A 17,396-nucleotide genomic window follows, 5' to 3' on the forward strand; every position below is an offset into this window, starting at 1 on the left:
CGGGAAAAGAAGGAAGGGTCTGGTTTTTCAAAAATGTGTAACATCAACCAGCTCGCCTGCCTACACACTCTATCTACAAGGGGAGGGTTCCTTCTTTGATTTTGAGACTTTTGATTTTGAGAGTTTGAGACGTCGTCGTGTTTTTTCCACCCAGTCTCAGGTGGTCAAAAGTGGTAAACTTACACCAGCTCGCCTGCGCCCTAACTGTTTTTCCTTCTTCCCGTTTGTCCAAGTGCTTGAATTACGCTTTTGGTCAAGGCTGTCATGCAACCATGTTGAATTAACCTGAGACTGGGGTAGAGAAGAAACATCAAAACGTAGAAGGGACAGAAAATAGACAGGACGACGTCTCAAACTCAACTCTTTTGATGTTTCTTCTCTACCCCAGTCTCAGGTTAATTCAACATGGTTAATATTCACCAACTCGCCTGCACCCTCACGATATTTTGCTGTCATGTGTTTGACTCGAGGGGCCCATAGCGATCGCTCTTTGCCAAGTTCAAGTGAAACGAAGTATACAAAGAGCCAGGCACGTAGCCATGGGATTTTGTTTCGAGGGGGGGGGGGGGGGGGGGCGCCCATGACGAAATGCTGTATGAAGAGGGGGATGGGGGGAGGAGGACCCCGCAAAATGAAAAATTTCGAGGGGGGGGGGGCAGGCCCCCCCCCCCCCCCCCCCCCTTTCCCCTTCTGGCTAAGTGCCTGCAAAGAGCTTCGTCTCTATTGGGCTTCACACGAACGTGTTGCGTGTTTTAAAGCGCGCGCGAGTCTTCTGATGGTCCGCAGCGCAAACCGGAAGACTTCAATTTTGAAGCCACTGGAAGTAACGAGCCCTGCCCCGAACCCGAAATTACCCTCCAATATCGGGGAGGTCATTTAATGTCGGGGCCCATTTTTCGAGATTAGTCCGCCGGGAAAGCGCGCGGCTGCGTGTTTTCACCGCGCTCCTTCATGAAACAAGGTTGTGAAGCAGAGAAAACGAGGATTTAGAGAAAATATCGGGGCCCTTTTGGCCTTCGCCGGGCTACGAAATGGTTAGCACCAGGCTATCAGCAACTAACTGCACGTATTGTACAAAAACAAAGAAAAACACTAGCGGTGCATGTCGAGAGAGGCAGCAAATACTCAATAACAGCGATATATTTTGAACTGTAAACCTTTGTCGCTAATTTTCGCAAAAAGAACCTTTTTTTTTTTCTTTTTTTTTTTTTTAGTTTTAATGTTTTGCGCGAACGCCGTGTACGACGAAACCGTCCGATCCGACGTGCGGACTGCCGGAATGACCTTGGGGGGAGAGGGTTTTCGTAGCATTGGAGAGCGTTGAAAACCCTCGCCTCCGACCGTCGTATTGGGCGGTCGGACGTCGGATCGGACGGTTTCGTCGTACATGTGTTTCGCGCTTTAGCCTGTAGATTAGCGCCTTGTCGCGACGTGAAAGAGCAGGTCACAGAGACTACGCGCGTGTATAGCAGAAGGCACACGCCTAGCCTCGCTGACTTGCTGCTTCACGCCGCGATAAGGCTGCGCTGATCTACCGGCCGGTCGGAGTTCGAGCGATATTGTTAGAAAATCTGGAGGTTCTAAGTACTTGCTTTATGGGACACCTTTTAACTAACTGAGATAAGATTTGCGTGGTGCGAAGCTTATCCCAATCAACATGCGAAAAACATTGCTGCGGTTCTCCTTTCAGTCTCGATGATTATTGTCATGTGTGTACGCTCCTTGGCTTCCTTATTTTGCCCCAACTGAAATACAGCAGCCTTCTTAGCAGAAAGCTGCTGTATTTAGGCTGGATCCTGTACACTTTTCTTGTCCTTGTCTGTTTTGCGCTATTTTATATGTTTTACTTCTTAGCAGAAGTTCTAATCCAAATAGAAAAAATCACATACAAGGAAAAAAAAAGTTCCCCCCTTTTGTTTTCTTCTGTCCTTCTTTCTAGGTAGAGATTCACAAACACACTATGGTGTAAACTTGCGTTAAAAGCTCTGGAGAGCTTCCGGAGTAAATATAACTTTTGGAAGCGTACGAGATAAGAATTGGGAGAGGATAATGCGGAAGCAAATCTCCGGTTTATTTACACACACACAAAAAAAAAAATATATATATATATATTGCTTTTTTCAGCACGCGCTGACGCGATTATGGTGTGCTTGTTTTCTTCTTCGGTCCACGTAGTTTCAACAAACGTTTCGTCCAAGTTCAGCGTTCGTCTTGTCTACTGCCTATCTCTGTCCTATGTCACCGATTCGTAAATATAACCCCCCTGTTTTGCACAACTTTTGACAAAGAAATGTACAGCGGACTGGAATTTAGATCCCGGAACAATATAAGAGTAACTCGCTTGTTTTGTAAGACCGCTGAAAAAGGTGTAAATACTAAATACTGTAACAACGGCAGTGCAACATCCAGCCGTGCTGTAAAAACAAGACGACATTTAGAAACTTGGAAGTTGAGACTTCAAGTAGTAATAAACAGTTCAACCGTGTTCATAATTTAAACCCAAGTTGTAATTTTTTTTCTTTCGTTCTTGCGTGTGCGTGTAAGAGGGAAAGGGGGGGGGGGTCATACAAGTATTATTGTTGGTATTACTGGGCGGCATGAAATTGCGTAAGACGACGCTGTTTCGGGATCGAACAAAACTGGATGATCAGGTTGGCAAAGTGACGAAGCCTGGGTACGTGACTGGTGACAAAGCCGGTAAGCTTCCTCGACGTTTCACGTGAACGGCATTGTCCAAGAGCAGCTTCTACAAGTCGAGGGACTTCCTCTTTTCGGTTTCGTTCCGTTTTTCTTTGCGAGGTTCTCCAAAGGTCGGGACGGAAAAGCACCGAACCAAAAGAGGCAAAAAAACGAGTTTCGCGAACCAATTTCCGAAGCACTCGCGTTTCGACGGACTGTCAGCCGATCCGAAGGAACTTTGTTTATTTGTTTTATTTGCCAGTGCGGTGACCCATATCATCTGTACGTCGGTCGACCGCTGTGTTGTCTTTTGAGACATCGGAGTCATGCATATGTCACGGACGAGCGGAAGTGGAGCGCGCAACAAAATAAACGAAATCTACAGAACCAAGCGCGGCTACGGCGACCTGAATGCACAACCCGAACGCTGAACTCTGCGAAAACCAGCAGACCTTGAAAGACGTTGCTTCTCTCGAGCATAAATACCGACAAAACAAAAACACACCACACCAAACGAAGCGCGACTTTGGGGCACTGACGCTAAACAACAACAAGTCAAAGATGTCCCGTGGGGCGAGCAGTAAAAACTTCGAACATGATACCCGGAGAACGCTCGTTTCTTTCTTCGAGCGAACCTGGGACGTAAAAGCAAGCAACACCAAGTCGCCGCTTATTTTGGTAGCATCGAGGAGACAGCGACGAAGCGTTTGTTGCTGTTGTTACCGGAGCCGTCAAGCACGAAGCGGATGCTCTCAAAATGCCACCGGGGAGAAATGGTAGCGCTCGGATTAGGTAAGCGGATTAGAGAAACAGGTGCCCGGATTAGCTAGCGGTTGCTTCAAAAACTGTCCAAAAGAGAAGACCCTCTTCTTTCTTCTGTTTTTTTTTTTTTTCCCCGTTCTCGGTGGCGACGAGACAGTGCAGCCAGCGAGCAGCTTTGCGGGAGGCGGGCATAATAAACAAAAGCGGGCGTTGTGCTTACCCCATAAACCAGTCCACAGTATCGCGCAGGTATTCCGGTAGCCTATCCAGCTTGGCGGCTTGGGGCTACGCTACCACTGGGAGAAAACCTTCATCAACGGCGGCTCTGGGTTCATAACACCAATCCACACACAACATGGCCGACCAGACTTCACTCAAAGCCCGCGGACGTGGTGTGCTTTCGCGTCCCCAGATGGCGCCACAGGCTGCCGATCAGCTGACTGGCACTGCCTTCGGTCTGCTCTCCGTTCGGTTCGGTAGAGCAGATTCAAATGCGCCGATAAATATCCTTCACCAAGGAATTCACAAACGAAGAGAAAAGAGCAGCAGCAGAGGCTTACAGTAGAAGGGAAGCTCCTCCCAAAACATGTCAGACGTTCCTGCTGTTCTTTTTTTCACTTCACTAAGTTTCTACTCAAAGCAACATAAACATGTCACTTTGCTGTTAGCAAAGGAGCATGCATAAAATTTCATCTAACAAATTTAATGGAAGTAAACTTGTGAAGTGGCTCAAGTGAATGCAAAATGAGTAACGAAAGGAACTTCAAAGATTTCACGAAAAAGAAGAAAAACAAATACTTTATTACAGTGAACATTGCAACACACATGGATGAGCCAAAGATCAGATCATTACAGATCACCAAAATATAGTGACAACCTTTCCATCATTGCGCCGCTTTACTACGCAAGCATTGTGCAAGACTCGCAAACTGACAAAAAATTTCACGGTAGTTCCAGGCTACAGCCCAGCTTTTAATATCTACAACACCTTTTGAACAGTTAATATTTCGTTAAAAAAACTGAACAAAAATTTTTGTGCAAGCAAAAAGTATAGAATCATTAGCACCATCTGGAACAGATAACGACTTGAACCACAAAACAAGCAACAACCGCCAAAAAAGAAATTTGTGCTTTTCGAAACAAATGTGAAATAGATACGACAGATTTGTTAGACCCACGCTGGCCATGGCATAACCAAACAGCAGAAATAGAATAGTAACCATGCGAGGAACACTCGGGGTTCTGCTGCACCTGTTGTTATATTATTCTATTTTCCTCGGATCAATATTAAGACATGTTTGCAAGGAATGCCTCTTAGCTGACACTGTTCATAGAATACAAGCATTGCTCACCGATGACCATAGAGAGGACATACATCTTTTTGCCTGCTGCAAACTGATCCCATGGCACCCACTGCCATAGAAAAACAAACGTAGGGTGACAAGATTCAAACAACACGCACAAATACAGACGAAAGTCTCCGCTCTTGCGTTACGATACAATGCCACCGGGAAGTCAAACTGCATTGTTGTTATGAGCGAGGCCCAAGCCCCGAATCACGCAGCAAAATCAGTGCGCAATCGCTGGAAAGTGTGCCCAATGCTACCAAATGTCCCCGGGGCACCCCAAGCGGTGTGGACTGTTCATGGATCATGCTAGCAACGCATCTATCTGTACGTAATACCTGGGAAACAACAGCAGAACACCAATGTCGACTGGTGACAATCCCCTACATTAATTTCTACTTGTTCATGCCAGTGATCTTAATGGCGTGGCCAAGGTTTGCATAACTGATCATCGTGACGGCTTAGTCATCAAACATCGGAATGTGATTCAGTTTTGTACAGTTCTTCGTGGAAAATTGAAGGAGAGCTTGAGAAACAAACAAAGCAGGGACCACACATGACCCGAACGCGTTAGGAGGCGGAAATGTCAGCACCTTTGGGTGACTACTACTTCAGTGCCTGTCCCAAAATGGAAGAAAAAGAGAAGCGATAGTTGTGCTTCTGTCCCTCAATTCCTCACTCCCATTTCTTTACACTCTCACAAAAACCCTTTTAAAGCAACCGGCAGTGAAGTGCCTGCGATCACACGCGGCAGGAAGAAAAGTTCCGTCATTGTATTTTTCTGTACACTGAGCACGGCAATTTTTGGATCGGTTGTTTGCAATCAAATACAGCAGGATGAAAAGTTATGTCACCGCCTATTTGCATACACCAAACTCGGCGATTTTTGGACTGGTTGTTTGCAATCACACGCAGCAGGATGAGAAATTCCGTCGTCGTCTCTTTGCGTACACTGAACTTGGCGATGTTCGGATCGGTTGTTTACAATCACACGTGGCAGGACGAAAAGTTCCATCGTTGTCCCTTTGCATATGGTGAGCTCTACGATTCTTGGATCGGTTGTTTGTCGCTCCTCGACGTGCCGTGCAATCCGCCGTTGCGTGGATCTCGGCTGTCGCATTAACGAAGCTGGCATCAGAACCGATTGCAGTCGTAAAATGGCAAGACAACGTAAGACACCACTTGGCTCCACTCGAAGAAGTCGACGATGTTTCGATTAACCGTGCAACTGCCTCGCGAGAACCGCCAGCACTGAGCCAGTCGTCGAGAGGTGACGCGAAAGGTCCCTTTACTCTTCGTGCTCCGCGATGCGTCGAGCCGCCCACACGGATTTCAGCCGTTGTGCGGACCGCCGCCCAGGAGGTCGAGCAGCGCGGTGTCGTCCCAACCGGGGGCGCCGCCTCCCTGGGGCTGCTGGGGCGGTCCCTGGGGCGGACCGCCTCCGGGCGGTCCCCCCTGCGGTCCGCCCATGGCGGTCACCATGCCACCGCTGGCTGCCAGCTGCGCCCGGATCGTCGACTGCTGCTGCTGATTCTGCTGCTGCTGCTGCTGCATCAGCATCTGCTGCTGACGCATCTGCTGCACTTGCTAAAAGAAAAAGAAAAGATGCGACGGTATTGTTTAATGAGAAAGCTCTAAGCCTCTCAGTTGCACGAGTTCATAGAGTTATTACAATAAACGCTAGAGGTTCAGGTGGTGCTAGTGTGCTGTTGCATTTTGAAGCAGAGAGCGAGCAGTCAGAAATTGACTTCCGGTAATGCATTTCTATGGGAAAAAGCGAGTGCATTTTCTCTCTGCGCTCGATTATAGGGCAAATATCACGAATAATTTGTATGTACTTGGCACATTGGAACATTTCTCAGTCACGCAGACAAAATAATGGGTCAGTTACAGTATTTTTATTTGAAATTCGTGGCATGAAAAACGGTGCTAAAACCGTTTCGTACGTGTAACATAGTAACAGTGCGCATACTGTTAGTGCGAACACTGGTTTCAAAATGTAACAAGTATGTTACTATGTTACTGAAGAAAAATGTTGAGCCCTTCCACTTCACATAAAAGTGGAAGACCAGAGAAGCTGTTATCTTTCAACGTCTAGGATGACCTCAAGGACGACTTCTTCGACAACCCCAAGGATGACGCCTATGATGCCGAGAGGATGACGTCTAGGACAACCTCAAGGACGACTTCTAAGCCGAAGCCTAAGACGACCTCAGGGACGACCTCGAGGACACGTGTAGGATTACCTCAAGGATGACTTCTAGGACGACCTCTCAGACGACCTCAGGACGACGTGTAGGATGACTTCTAGGACAAACTCTCGGACTACCTCAAGGACGACATCTAGGACAACCTCAAGGATGACTTCTACGACGACCTCGAGGACTCCGTCTAGAGGATGAAGCCTAAAACGACCTCAGGGATGACGTGTAGGACTACCTCAAGGATGACTTCTAAAACGAGCTCTCAGACGACCTCAGAACGACGTGTAGGATGACTTCTAGGACGACCTCTCGGACAACCTCAAGGACGAAGTCTAGGACGACCTCAAGGACGACTTCTAGGATGACCTTGAGGACAACGCCTAGAGAACGTCGTCCTCTAGGCGTCGTTCTCGAGAACGACTACGCCTAGAGAAATTTAGGAAAGGCTGGAAATGTTGCCGCAATCTCTGAGCGACAGCGGCAACCAGACAACCGGCAAGGCGGTTATCTGGTTGCCGCCATCGCTCATAGATGGCGGTAACTGTCTGGAGTTTATAGGGGCAAAGCTCCTTAGGGTCTAGCCTTGTCCATACGGCATCCGTGCTCACATCGATTGCCAACAGGATTCGAAAAAATGTTTGCGCAGTCAACAGGATTCGAACCTGTGCGGGGAGACCACAATAGATTTCTAGTCCATCGCCTTAACTACTCGGCCACGACTGCGGGACGAGTAGGGGGCTCTGAGATGTGGTAGTAACTCAAGAGCTGGGGTTGTCATGGATGAAACGTTGCATGTAGCCGCTCAACATCTATACAGGAGAGGGCGCTGCGGTCAAATGCGTATATAATCGCGTTAAACTTTGCATGCATTGGCTCAACGTTTATAGACGAGAGGGCGCTGGGGTCAAATGCTCAACTGCGTATATAACCACGATCCATACCCCACATTCTCTTTCTGACATGGACCGTTGACTTAAGCGGTGGAGATGCGTTCCCACGGCTTCTAGTGGATCCAAGCTGATCCGCTAGAAGAACCACTAGTTCTGCATTTCACCGACCATAAAGCAGTAATAATGAAGTCGAAATGCAATCCGGAACTCAGCACTACCTATGAGCAATAAAAAAAATCAGCACCATCAGCACTACCTATGAACAATAAAATCACTATCATCAGCACCACCAGAGCTTCGCCTCAATCAACATCATTCACCACGTGGAGATGCAATCATTTTTTGTCAACATTTTTTTGTCCACTGTGATGATACTGGAGGGAAACTAGCCCTTAACAGCTCCACTTTAAAAGTAACGTTTAACCGGTAACGCCGTTACTTGTAACGCGTTACCGCCAACACTGCTTAGAACCAATACCAGAAAGCAACTTCCGTTCACCTGTTGCAAGATGTGCCTCAGGTTAGAATTCTGGCCAGCTTGAAACCGTTGCTGCTGCTGCTGTTGCTGTTGAAGCTGTAAAGAAAAAAAGGAACCGTTACTTCCGCAACACGCATGGTTCGTAAATAGACCCTTTGCGAAAATCCCAAAAGTCCGCTCGCACCGCGTGATGAATAATGGGAGTTTTTTGGTACGCCCTTCCCATTTTCTTTCCTCTCACTACCACGTGACAGACGTGAGCAGGCGCAGGTTACCAAGCCAACAACGTTCGAGCAGCTGAGTCGGACGAACGACTAGCCCAGGGGAATGGGGGAAAGGGTATTGCCTTGGCGATCTTGCGAGGCTGCCCAGACTGCCCCTTTCTCATCCCTCTCCTTTGTACCGGCTCCGTCGTCGAACATTGTGTGTGCCACATAAACATGCGTAATTGTTTTGTTTTGTTTTTATAACGCAAACATCATTTTAATGCAGCCGTGTACAAGTAGACAAAACGACAACCGACAACACGGCACGCATGTGCAATGAACCGCCGCCCCATGCTGTCACGCCCGCCACGTCTCCTGCAAGGGCGACAATCGCTTCTCCCGCAATAGCGCGCTTCGCAAGCAGAGCATACGCAGATACTCTAGGGGGCGACACCATTGCGGCTCCACCCAGCAAGGGCGGCACTCACCTGCTGCACTTGGTGGTTGACCACCCGCTGACGCTCGAGCATCGTCTGCTGCTCCTGTGCCGCCTTGTACTGCAGCTCCTTGGCCTGGGCCGCCTCCAGGGTCTGCTGCAGCTGCTGGATCTTCATCTGCACGGGCGAGAGGGCAATGTCGGTAGAGCCTCAACCACCATTTGGAGGCTGCCAAAGCAGCAACACTGTGCAACGAAGACCCAGACGCAGAAAGTCGGAAGGTCCGATAGACGTCTAAATTTTGGGCCCAGAGGCTGCCACTGTGTTGCGGGCGGCTGCTTTATTCGCTTAATCTCTCTAACTGTTCATTGTACAATGGTAATTGTTGGTAAAACTGAGTAAAAGTTTCCTCAGGGCCTAATTGCCATAGTGGCGCAGGCACACCTGAAGTTACAGACACCTCACTCGCAGTATTTTGGCCAACGTGGGGATGCGCATAGACAATATGAACCCAGCGCTACTTGAGAAGCGAAAGTAACAGACAACGCTGGTGCGCTGGCAGCGTTCAGAAATATCCAAATGCAATGCAATGCTCGGCTTTGCAGGTTGCTAAGGGAACCGAGCTGCAGCTCGACCCTTTCCTACGGTAATGCGTGCAACAAATTGCGGCGGGAAGCGACACGGAGTAAAGCATGGCATTACTCTGGCGGCCAACGCTGTCGTACATGGTTGCTCTGGCGCCGAGGAAACTGCGGTTTGTCGGCTGCCATTCGGCCACTTACTAGATTCTGCTGCCTCTCAGCCTCGAGCTGGGAGAGACGCACGGCCTGCTGCTGCGAGACCGAGGCTGCCTGGTTCACAGGGTGGGGCGGAGCGCCGCCGGGGGAAACCAGCGCCGCACGCGGAGGTCCCCCTGTAATGCCACCCAGCTGCTGCTGTTGCTGCTGTTGTTGTTGCTGCTGTTGTTGCTGTTGTTGTTGTTGCTGCTGTTGCTGTTGTTGTTGTTGTTGCTGCTGTTGCTGCTGCTGCTGCTGCTGTTGGGCTTGTTGCTGAGCCTGCTGCTGATTCTGCTGTGCCTGCTGCTGGGCCTGCTGCTGAGCCTGCTGCTGGGCCTGTTGCTGGGCCTGCTGCTGGGCCTGCTGCTGTGCTTGCTGCTGTGCTTGTTGATCCGGAGGCATCAGCTGGCAGGTAAAAGCACACACTGCTGTTACACCCAGGTCGCTAAGCTTTCGGTTTGAGAGGAGGAAGTGAAACCGAGATCAATGTCTCGGCTCCAGTTTTCCCTCATATTTCACATTCTGCACAGTTGTTCTGAGTCGGTTGTTTCGAGTAAGGCGGCTCTTTGTATTTTACTGTACTGCTACAGCGTTGCATCCAAATTGCATTTCATGAGATAGCAAGCCATTTTCTAACGCGATTACATTGTTTTTCTCCCATCGTGCGTCGAGTGTCACTCAAAAACATTAACCCTTTGCATAGCTATGGGTAAAAGAAACACGGCCGTGGCACGGTGGAAGTTTAATTCCTGTTCTACTTGCAGTACTAACCGATGCCAGCACCTATCCCGGTCTCTACGAGGAATCGATATAGAACCGCATAGTAAAGATGATTACCATAAATGAGTCTACCCAGTTCACAGATGAAGCCACTTTTGCTGCCTCAGTATTTCTGACAGAGGGTGCGCAGCTTTCTAATGCCCTCTTCCCCGCCCCGAGAAACACACTAGCACACATCAGAGCGGAAAACAAATCAAATAGTAGCTAGTGAAGCAACATTCGAGAACAAAGGTCAAAGGAACACTAACAAAGATAAATGCACCAATACTAAAATGAAAATAAAAAAGAAATCAGAAACGAACAAATAAAATATTTAGGAGCAAATAAGACTAGAACAAAAGACACTCTGTACCGTTTTGGCCAAAATATTGCTGCCCGGCCACATGGCAGCAGAGTACTGCTGTCCAGCCGCCGCCTGGTGAGAAAACAAGGAGCAAAAAACCAACATGCAAAACAAAGCAGAACAAAATAAAAAAAGTGCAGGAGCAAACCACACGCCACACCACAACCCTACGCAGCCCTCACCAAAGATGACCTATGCATAGTGCTTGTTCGTTCTTTTGCAGGGGTTGTAGTGACGTCAGAACGCCGAGCTTTGATTACCTCTAATTGGAAGGATAGTTGGTAGACTTCAAGGTAGCTTGCTTTCAGGTCTACCCACTATCCTTCAATTGGAGCCAATCAGAGCTCAGCATTCTGATGTCACCGCAACCCCTGCAAAGGAACCAGACGAACTTGCGCTCCGCATAGAAGTCGCCGACAAGGTGAGAACAGCAGGAAGGAGCTTCAGTTGTCACGCTTCGTCTCAAGCACGTGCCTGCAGCCAAAGCACTACATGAGGCGTGGGGTGCGTGCTAGGGGCCACGAGTTTGAAAGACATGCCCCGCCAATCTCATTATGCTGGTAACTACAGGTGCGAGTGCGAGCGCTCGTGTTGCCAGACTGCCGACGGAACTGAAGCCCCGATCAAGGTTGAACGTGGTCACCTCTGCCTTATGCTAACCAGTAACTTACACATTCTCCTCGTAATGCCTGAAATCATGGCTGCTTGCAAAGAAACACTATCAACTGGCCAATGCGGAGCGTAAGTTTGTCTGCTTCCTGCACAGGGGTTGCAACGATGTCAGGACACCGAGGTCTTATAGAGCTGATAGAAAAATAATAGTGGGTAGCCATCGAAGCACCTAGCATTGAGGTTTACCCACTATCCTTTCAATCAAAGCAAATCAGAGCTTGGTGTCGTTCTGACGTCATCGCAACCCCTGCGCAAAAAGCAGACGACTTGCTCTCCATATTGACATACTTATGCTTATATTCTGGCAGTAGTATTCTTTAGCAATTAAGATGCGTAAAAAAAGTTGAAGCAGGCCAGTGAGCATGTCAGGTTGTAAAAATTTAGGACAGGCAATTTCCTAAGCCCGTCTTATAGCTGTCGGCATGTTGGGGCACGATTAGCCAAGTATGTCCCCTCGCTAGCAATCACCCGCACACCTAAGCAACATTCTCAATCAATCACTGAGCAGCCAAACTTTCTACGTCTCCAGAGGCAAGACAACCGCGGGAAGTACGATTCCTGGAACGCGACCCCGGCTAGTGCCGGGAGCTAAATTTTTTCAGGAGCCAGCACGTCACGTCGTCGGTCGTCGCAATCTCGACGATCGGTCGTACATGCGTCCACAAACAAGACGAGCAGACGCAAACGTCGCCGCCATCGCAGCGTCCCCGCCCAAGCTGCACTGCGAGCTACGACGTAGCGGGCATCCGTACGTCCACCTCTGCCGCCCCGCCAGCTGCTGGGTCTGCAGCGTGCGACGGCAAGGCCAGAGTTTTACAGTCGTGCCTCGTTGGGCAGGAATCGAGGGACCCAAAGTGCGGAAGCGGAGTCACATTCCAGGTACCGTACAAGCGGCGCCACTCTGCGAACGACGGCCGGAGGGAGGGAGGCAGAAACAGGGAGACCTGATTGACGGCCATGGCGGGGTTTGGGACGGGCACCGGCATGTTCATGCCCCCGGCTTGGGCCATGGTCCCGCCGGACATGGTCTGCAACTGGAGACAAGGGCCCGGGCGTAACCACCCGGAAAGCGCCGCTACGACGGGCGACGCAAAGCTCACACGCAACCCACAAAATCAGCTGGTTATGTTCGATGTGTTTTGTTTCACTCACTGCAGTAAAAATGCTTGTTTAGTATAATAAGTGTGATCACTGAATATGTTATGGCGTTTCATAAATTTGCCTGGCCCCACAGACGAGCAGTCTCTGCTTTTGTGGTAGGCCATACCGTTTTGCATAAATTTTCATGAATAAAATCACCATTATTATTATTATTCTTTGTCTCGGATCCCACTTTCCAAGCTCCAGTTGCATCAACTGGCCCTTTTATAATCTGGTTGGAGAACGTAGTATTTGGTTTGTACAGAGCTGAACTTTTTAATATACTTTCGGCCTATGCAAAAGAAAAGAAAGGCTAAATTATGTAGAAATGCTCCCTTAAAAATTAATTTTCCGCATGCATACTTTGATGAGTGAATTGATTGATTCACTTAAAAGCCTCACAACTCCAAAATTATGCTTCAGCCTTTGTCGCACTTACTATCGAGTTCACAACTGCTTTAGCCTTCTATCACCAGACTTGATAAAGTTGTGAAGTTGATACTAAGTGCTTCCGTAGGCTTCGCATACTTCCAGCTCTAATTTCAGGTAAGTACCATTCGACATACTAAAACTCAAGGTGGAGGTGAAAAAGAAGGACAAACGCATCTTAAAATGTAAACAACCAGCTCTCCTGCCAGGTAACATTGTCTTCAAGTACCGTTCGTCAGAACTAGTAATTGCTCCTCCACCCCCATTTCCCCAAAACAAAGAACTGCAAATTTGTTTTGCTGATACTACCTTTTCAACAGATTCATTACTGCCGCATTAGACAAAACAATAAAGCAGGGTTCCAGGCAGAATTCCAAAGTCAAAAGTGCGCACGCAAAATGTACACTAAAACGAGACACAATGAGGACGAGCGTTCTTACCATCCACGCTGCAAAACTGGCCACCATTATACAGTTTCACGCAATAAAAATGCAACAGTGCGTTAAATGCACCAAACTAAACATCTGCTCCAATCTAATGCAACATTCCAATAATCCTTCGCTGCAAGTTAATTTGGACACCGTTTCGCCACGACAATAGCCTGGGCAGACTGGTTTACGTTTCGCCCGTCCACGGCCATAGTCGGTGACACGTCAAGAGTTCAAGGGAAGCCCCTCCCACCTCTTTCCAGTTCAGCAGAGCAAACGTCAGAGGGGAGGTGACCTCCCCACCTGCGTTCGCTCCGCCAAAGGCAAAAGGGGTGGGAGAGCTTCCCCCAAACTTTTAACCCGTCACCAACCATAGATGGCGCTGGCCAACACCCGATTCAAAGGGTTCCGCGACACGGACCCATTCGTCACAATCTTAGAGGTCTCGCAAGAGGCGCAGACGGGTGCATCCGTTGCCACACGGAGCGTCCGATGGCTCGCCCAAACAGGTGCTCGGAACGCTTCTCCGACTGGTGTGATTACTGCGCCCTAAAAAGTAGCCCCCCGATTCCCACCTCACGACGTCACTAAAGTGTCGCGTTTTCGCCGGCTGTAATCCTGGCAGTGTCGCAGCGGTGGTGTTGTGTGTGGCAGACACCCGCCCTGCTGCAGGCCGTTCTTTAGCTTGACAGTCCGTGGAAGCTTATGCAGCGAGGAGTTGAGACGCTTTCGTGACAACGGCACCCGCATTCGTTCGTAGTTTCTGCCGGAACTTCTAGCACCAACCACCGGGATCGCGACACCCGACAGCCGACAGTCTCAGCGGAACGGGACACCAAACACACCAGTCGGAGACGTGCCCCAAGCACCGTAGCGACGTCTGCATGCCAAGCGCCACGTCTGCCAGCGAGCAAGCGCAATGCTCCTTCCCACATTGTACGCAAGAGCAACAGCAAGCGCCCCGCCACCTCGGTGCTCAAGTCCAGCCCCGTTCTCGACAAACTACGGGCCTCCAGAGGAAAAGCAAAAGCGTGTAGAAGAGAGAAGCGGAAGAGCCCAAGCCCCACAGACAACTCCAGCCTAAAATTAAGTAGAATCAAATACGAGCGCCATTCGTGAGCTATCTTTTGGAATGTTGGACGGATTATGACGACGACGCGGGCCGATCGAAGGTGGGGACGTTCGAGGCTGAATGGGAGTCAGGGGAGTGAGCCCGATCGGTCAAAACGATCTGATCTTTTCAAAGGCTTCCAGTCAGTATGGCACAACCTCGTTGACATATTTTCTAGGGAATAGGAGAAAAGACCTATAATCTGGGAAAACGCGAAAACCGTCGACACTCTTGGAGGCCAAGAAATGAGAGAAATAGCATCCCTCGCGCAGCATTTCATACACTACTTCATTTTTGTTTTGAAACTGTTATCTATAAATAGACGTCTATATATTGTTGTAACCAAAAGATATTAACCTATAAGAATGAGCGAAATTTACCAGCCCATTGAGCTAACCCATGCGCTGTTGTTGTAACCAAAAGATAACTCCTTCAGTGAATGACGACGAATGAGTAGAAACCGTGTCTTCAGCTTGCTGCTGCCAGCCTCTGCCACGCTCCAAAAAGGTGATTTCACTGCTTGCAAAATGGCCGTCTGGTGGTCGCACTTGCTGCTACAGCGACCAAGCGGGATGCGTGATCCAGCAAATTGTTAAAGAGATCAGTGCACCTGACCACTGACCTCTATGACAACTGCTGGATAAGGCTTCATTCACACAGCCGGCGTTTCTTCCATCCCGGTACCGTCGCGAGGGGCGTTCCTGGCAGGGGAGAGGACTTTCGGCCCGGTTTTCTCCGGAAATCTGTGCCGCGCCGGGTGCCGGGCAACGTAGGAAGCTGCTCTACGGCACTGGCACCCCGGCGGATGACGGAGTCCCGCCCCCATCGAAAACCGAGCAATAACAAAATAGAAAAGTTTCGCTAAGTTTGGAAGATTTTTCATCGTTCGGTTGCCAACAGTCAGCCAACCCTTATTGTGTTGTTTTTCTTGTTCCTTTTCGGCAGGAATTGCTAATACCAGACGCAAATCATTAATTCACAAAAAAAGAAACGTGCACACTAATGTTCAGGCACAATTATCTCTTTATTTTGTAATTTAAGTTGAATAAATAAGCAAACCGATCCAATCCAATCCTGTCGTCGCGGCCGCCGTTGCTTTGCTTGCGTGGCCTGTTCGGACATTCTGCCGTCGCGTCCCCGCCCCGGCATGCTCCCGTGACGGTGCCGGGATGGGAGAGGCGCCGGCTGTGTGAATGAGGCCTAACACTTCCCCACTCCGCGAGTGCAGCCACCAGATGGCCATCTTGCACGTATCGAAATCAACTTTTTGGAGCATTGCAGAGGCTGGGCAGCAGCGTGCTGAAGACACGTTTTCTACTTGTTCATCGTCATTCGCTGAGAAAGTTTTTTAGAACCTTATGTAAACGGTGAGAATTGCCTTTGAGAACACGTGAAAATTTTTACGAAACATTAGCACTGCAGGAAAAAGGCGCAACTCATCAAAAGCAAGTTTCAACGGTCTTGCGGCGTGATCAAAGCTTCCTTGGCACGCCAAAGTGCTGCGTCTCTGTGCCTTCGCATGCTTAAATACTGATCAAGAATCTACGTACGTCGCGGCAAAGTTTTGAAGGTGTGTCGCACATAGATGTCTTTGCATGATATATCGGTCACAGAGTTCTGGATCCTCCAGTTGCACAGAAATAAAGATTTTTGTTCCATTGAATTGATTGCCATAAGCGTCTACATAGTAAACAAAGCAAAAATGTGCCCCCCCTTCCCTTCTCCCCCTCTTCCGTCCCCACTGGACACTGGATCAAGCTCATTTCTGGACCGCGAGTGCTGCAAGTTACAAATACAGTTGTCAGAGTAAAGTAAAACACTGCTCCAGAGGCACATACGTCTTCATGTGCATTGCACTCACGAAACAGATCCACACGGCATCGATTCTTGATTGGTATCCAAACGTGCGAAGGCACAGAGACAGAGCGCTTCGGCGTGCCAAGGAAGCTTTGATCACGCCACGCGAGACTGGCGAAACTTGTTTTCGGTGAGTTGTGCCTTTTTCCTGCGGCGGTGCACTTTCGTAAAAATATTTTACGAGTTCTTAAAGGCAATTTTTGCCATTTACAGAAGGTTTTAAACGCTTCTTCGCCAAATGACGACAAACGAGTAAAAAACGTGTCTTCAGCACGCTGCCGCCAGCCTCAGCAACGCACAAAAAAGTCGATTTTGCTACATGCAAGATGGCCGTCCGGTGGCCACACCTGCGCTGCAGCGACCAAGTGGGGATGCACGATCCAGCAAATTCCTATAGAGATTAGTGTACCCCACCGCCAATCCTACCACTTGCGTAGCCTACCCTCGAAGCTCCACCAACCTTCGACACCACTCAAGTACAACGTCGAACTCATCAGGTTATGCGTAGGTAACCATTGGCCCCACAGCCTTTACCTAAACCTCCTGCAACTTGGCAGACAAGAATCCCAAAAGGCGCAGAGGTTCTTTCCCATACAGATGTTAACTCGGCGTGACTCGCTGGGGCAATTGGGCGGATTAGGCTGGAGCAAACTCATAGACAGAACCGAAGCGCAGCAAGCAAGAGAGTGCAGAGAGAGAGTGGTTACGCCCAATGTCCGTACTCACCTCGCTGTACACATATCCCTGAAACACACAACGCTCAGAAGACGCCAGGATAAACGAAATACGGGAATGTCTGATCAAGCCCGCTGCTTTGTAATCGGGTAGGCTGTGTGCTATGATGGATTGTTTACCTGG

The 17,396-nt window shown here is 49.1% G+C and overlaps 2 protein-coding genes across 2 annotated transcripts in view; both read right to left on the reverse strand.

Annotated features, from left to right (window-relative positions):
* LOC8040206 (MOB kinase activator-like 2) overlaps positions 1-3,813 on the reverse strand; it is a 48,124-nt gene extending 44,311 nt beyond the window's left edge. The window contains exon 1 of the mRNA XM_029972601.3: positions 3,662-3,813. Coding sequence (XP_029828461.2) covers positions 3,662-3,666 — 5 coding nt within the window. The 5' untranslated portion in view covers positions 3,667-3,813. The remainder of the gene's footprint in view (positions 1-3,661) is intronic.
* Positions 3,814-4,211: 398 nt separating this feature from the next.
* LOC8040215 (mediator of RNA polymerase II transcription subunit 25) overlaps positions 4,212-17,396 on the reverse strand; it is a 41,333-nt gene continuing 28,148 nt past the window's right edge. Inside the window, exons 15-20 of the mRNA XM_029972606.3 lie at positions 12,518-12,607; positions 10,911-10,973; positions 9,785-10,183; positions 9,054-9,179; positions 8,381-8,455; positions 4,212-6,374 (exon numbers count right to left, since the gene is read on the reverse strand). Of these exons, the coding sequence (XP_029828466.2) occupies positions 6,120-6,374; positions 8,381-8,455; positions 9,054-9,179; positions 9,785-10,183; positions 10,911-10,973; positions 12,518-12,607 (1,008 nt within the window). The 3' untranslated portion in view covers positions 4,212-6,119. The remainder of the gene's footprint in view (positions 6,375-8,380; positions 8,456-9,053; positions 9,180-9,784; positions 10,184-10,910; positions 10,974-12,517; positions 12,608-17,396) is intronic.

This window comes from Ixodes scapularis, unplaced genomic scaffold (genome assembly GCF_016920785.2).
Source record: "Ixodes scapularis isolate PalLabHiFi unplaced genomic scaffold, ASM1692078v2 PGA_scaffold7__128_contigs__length_106722199, whole genome shotgun sequence".
NCBI lineage: Eukaryota > Metazoa > Arthropoda > Arachnida > Ixodida > Ixodidae > Ixodes > Ixodes scapularis.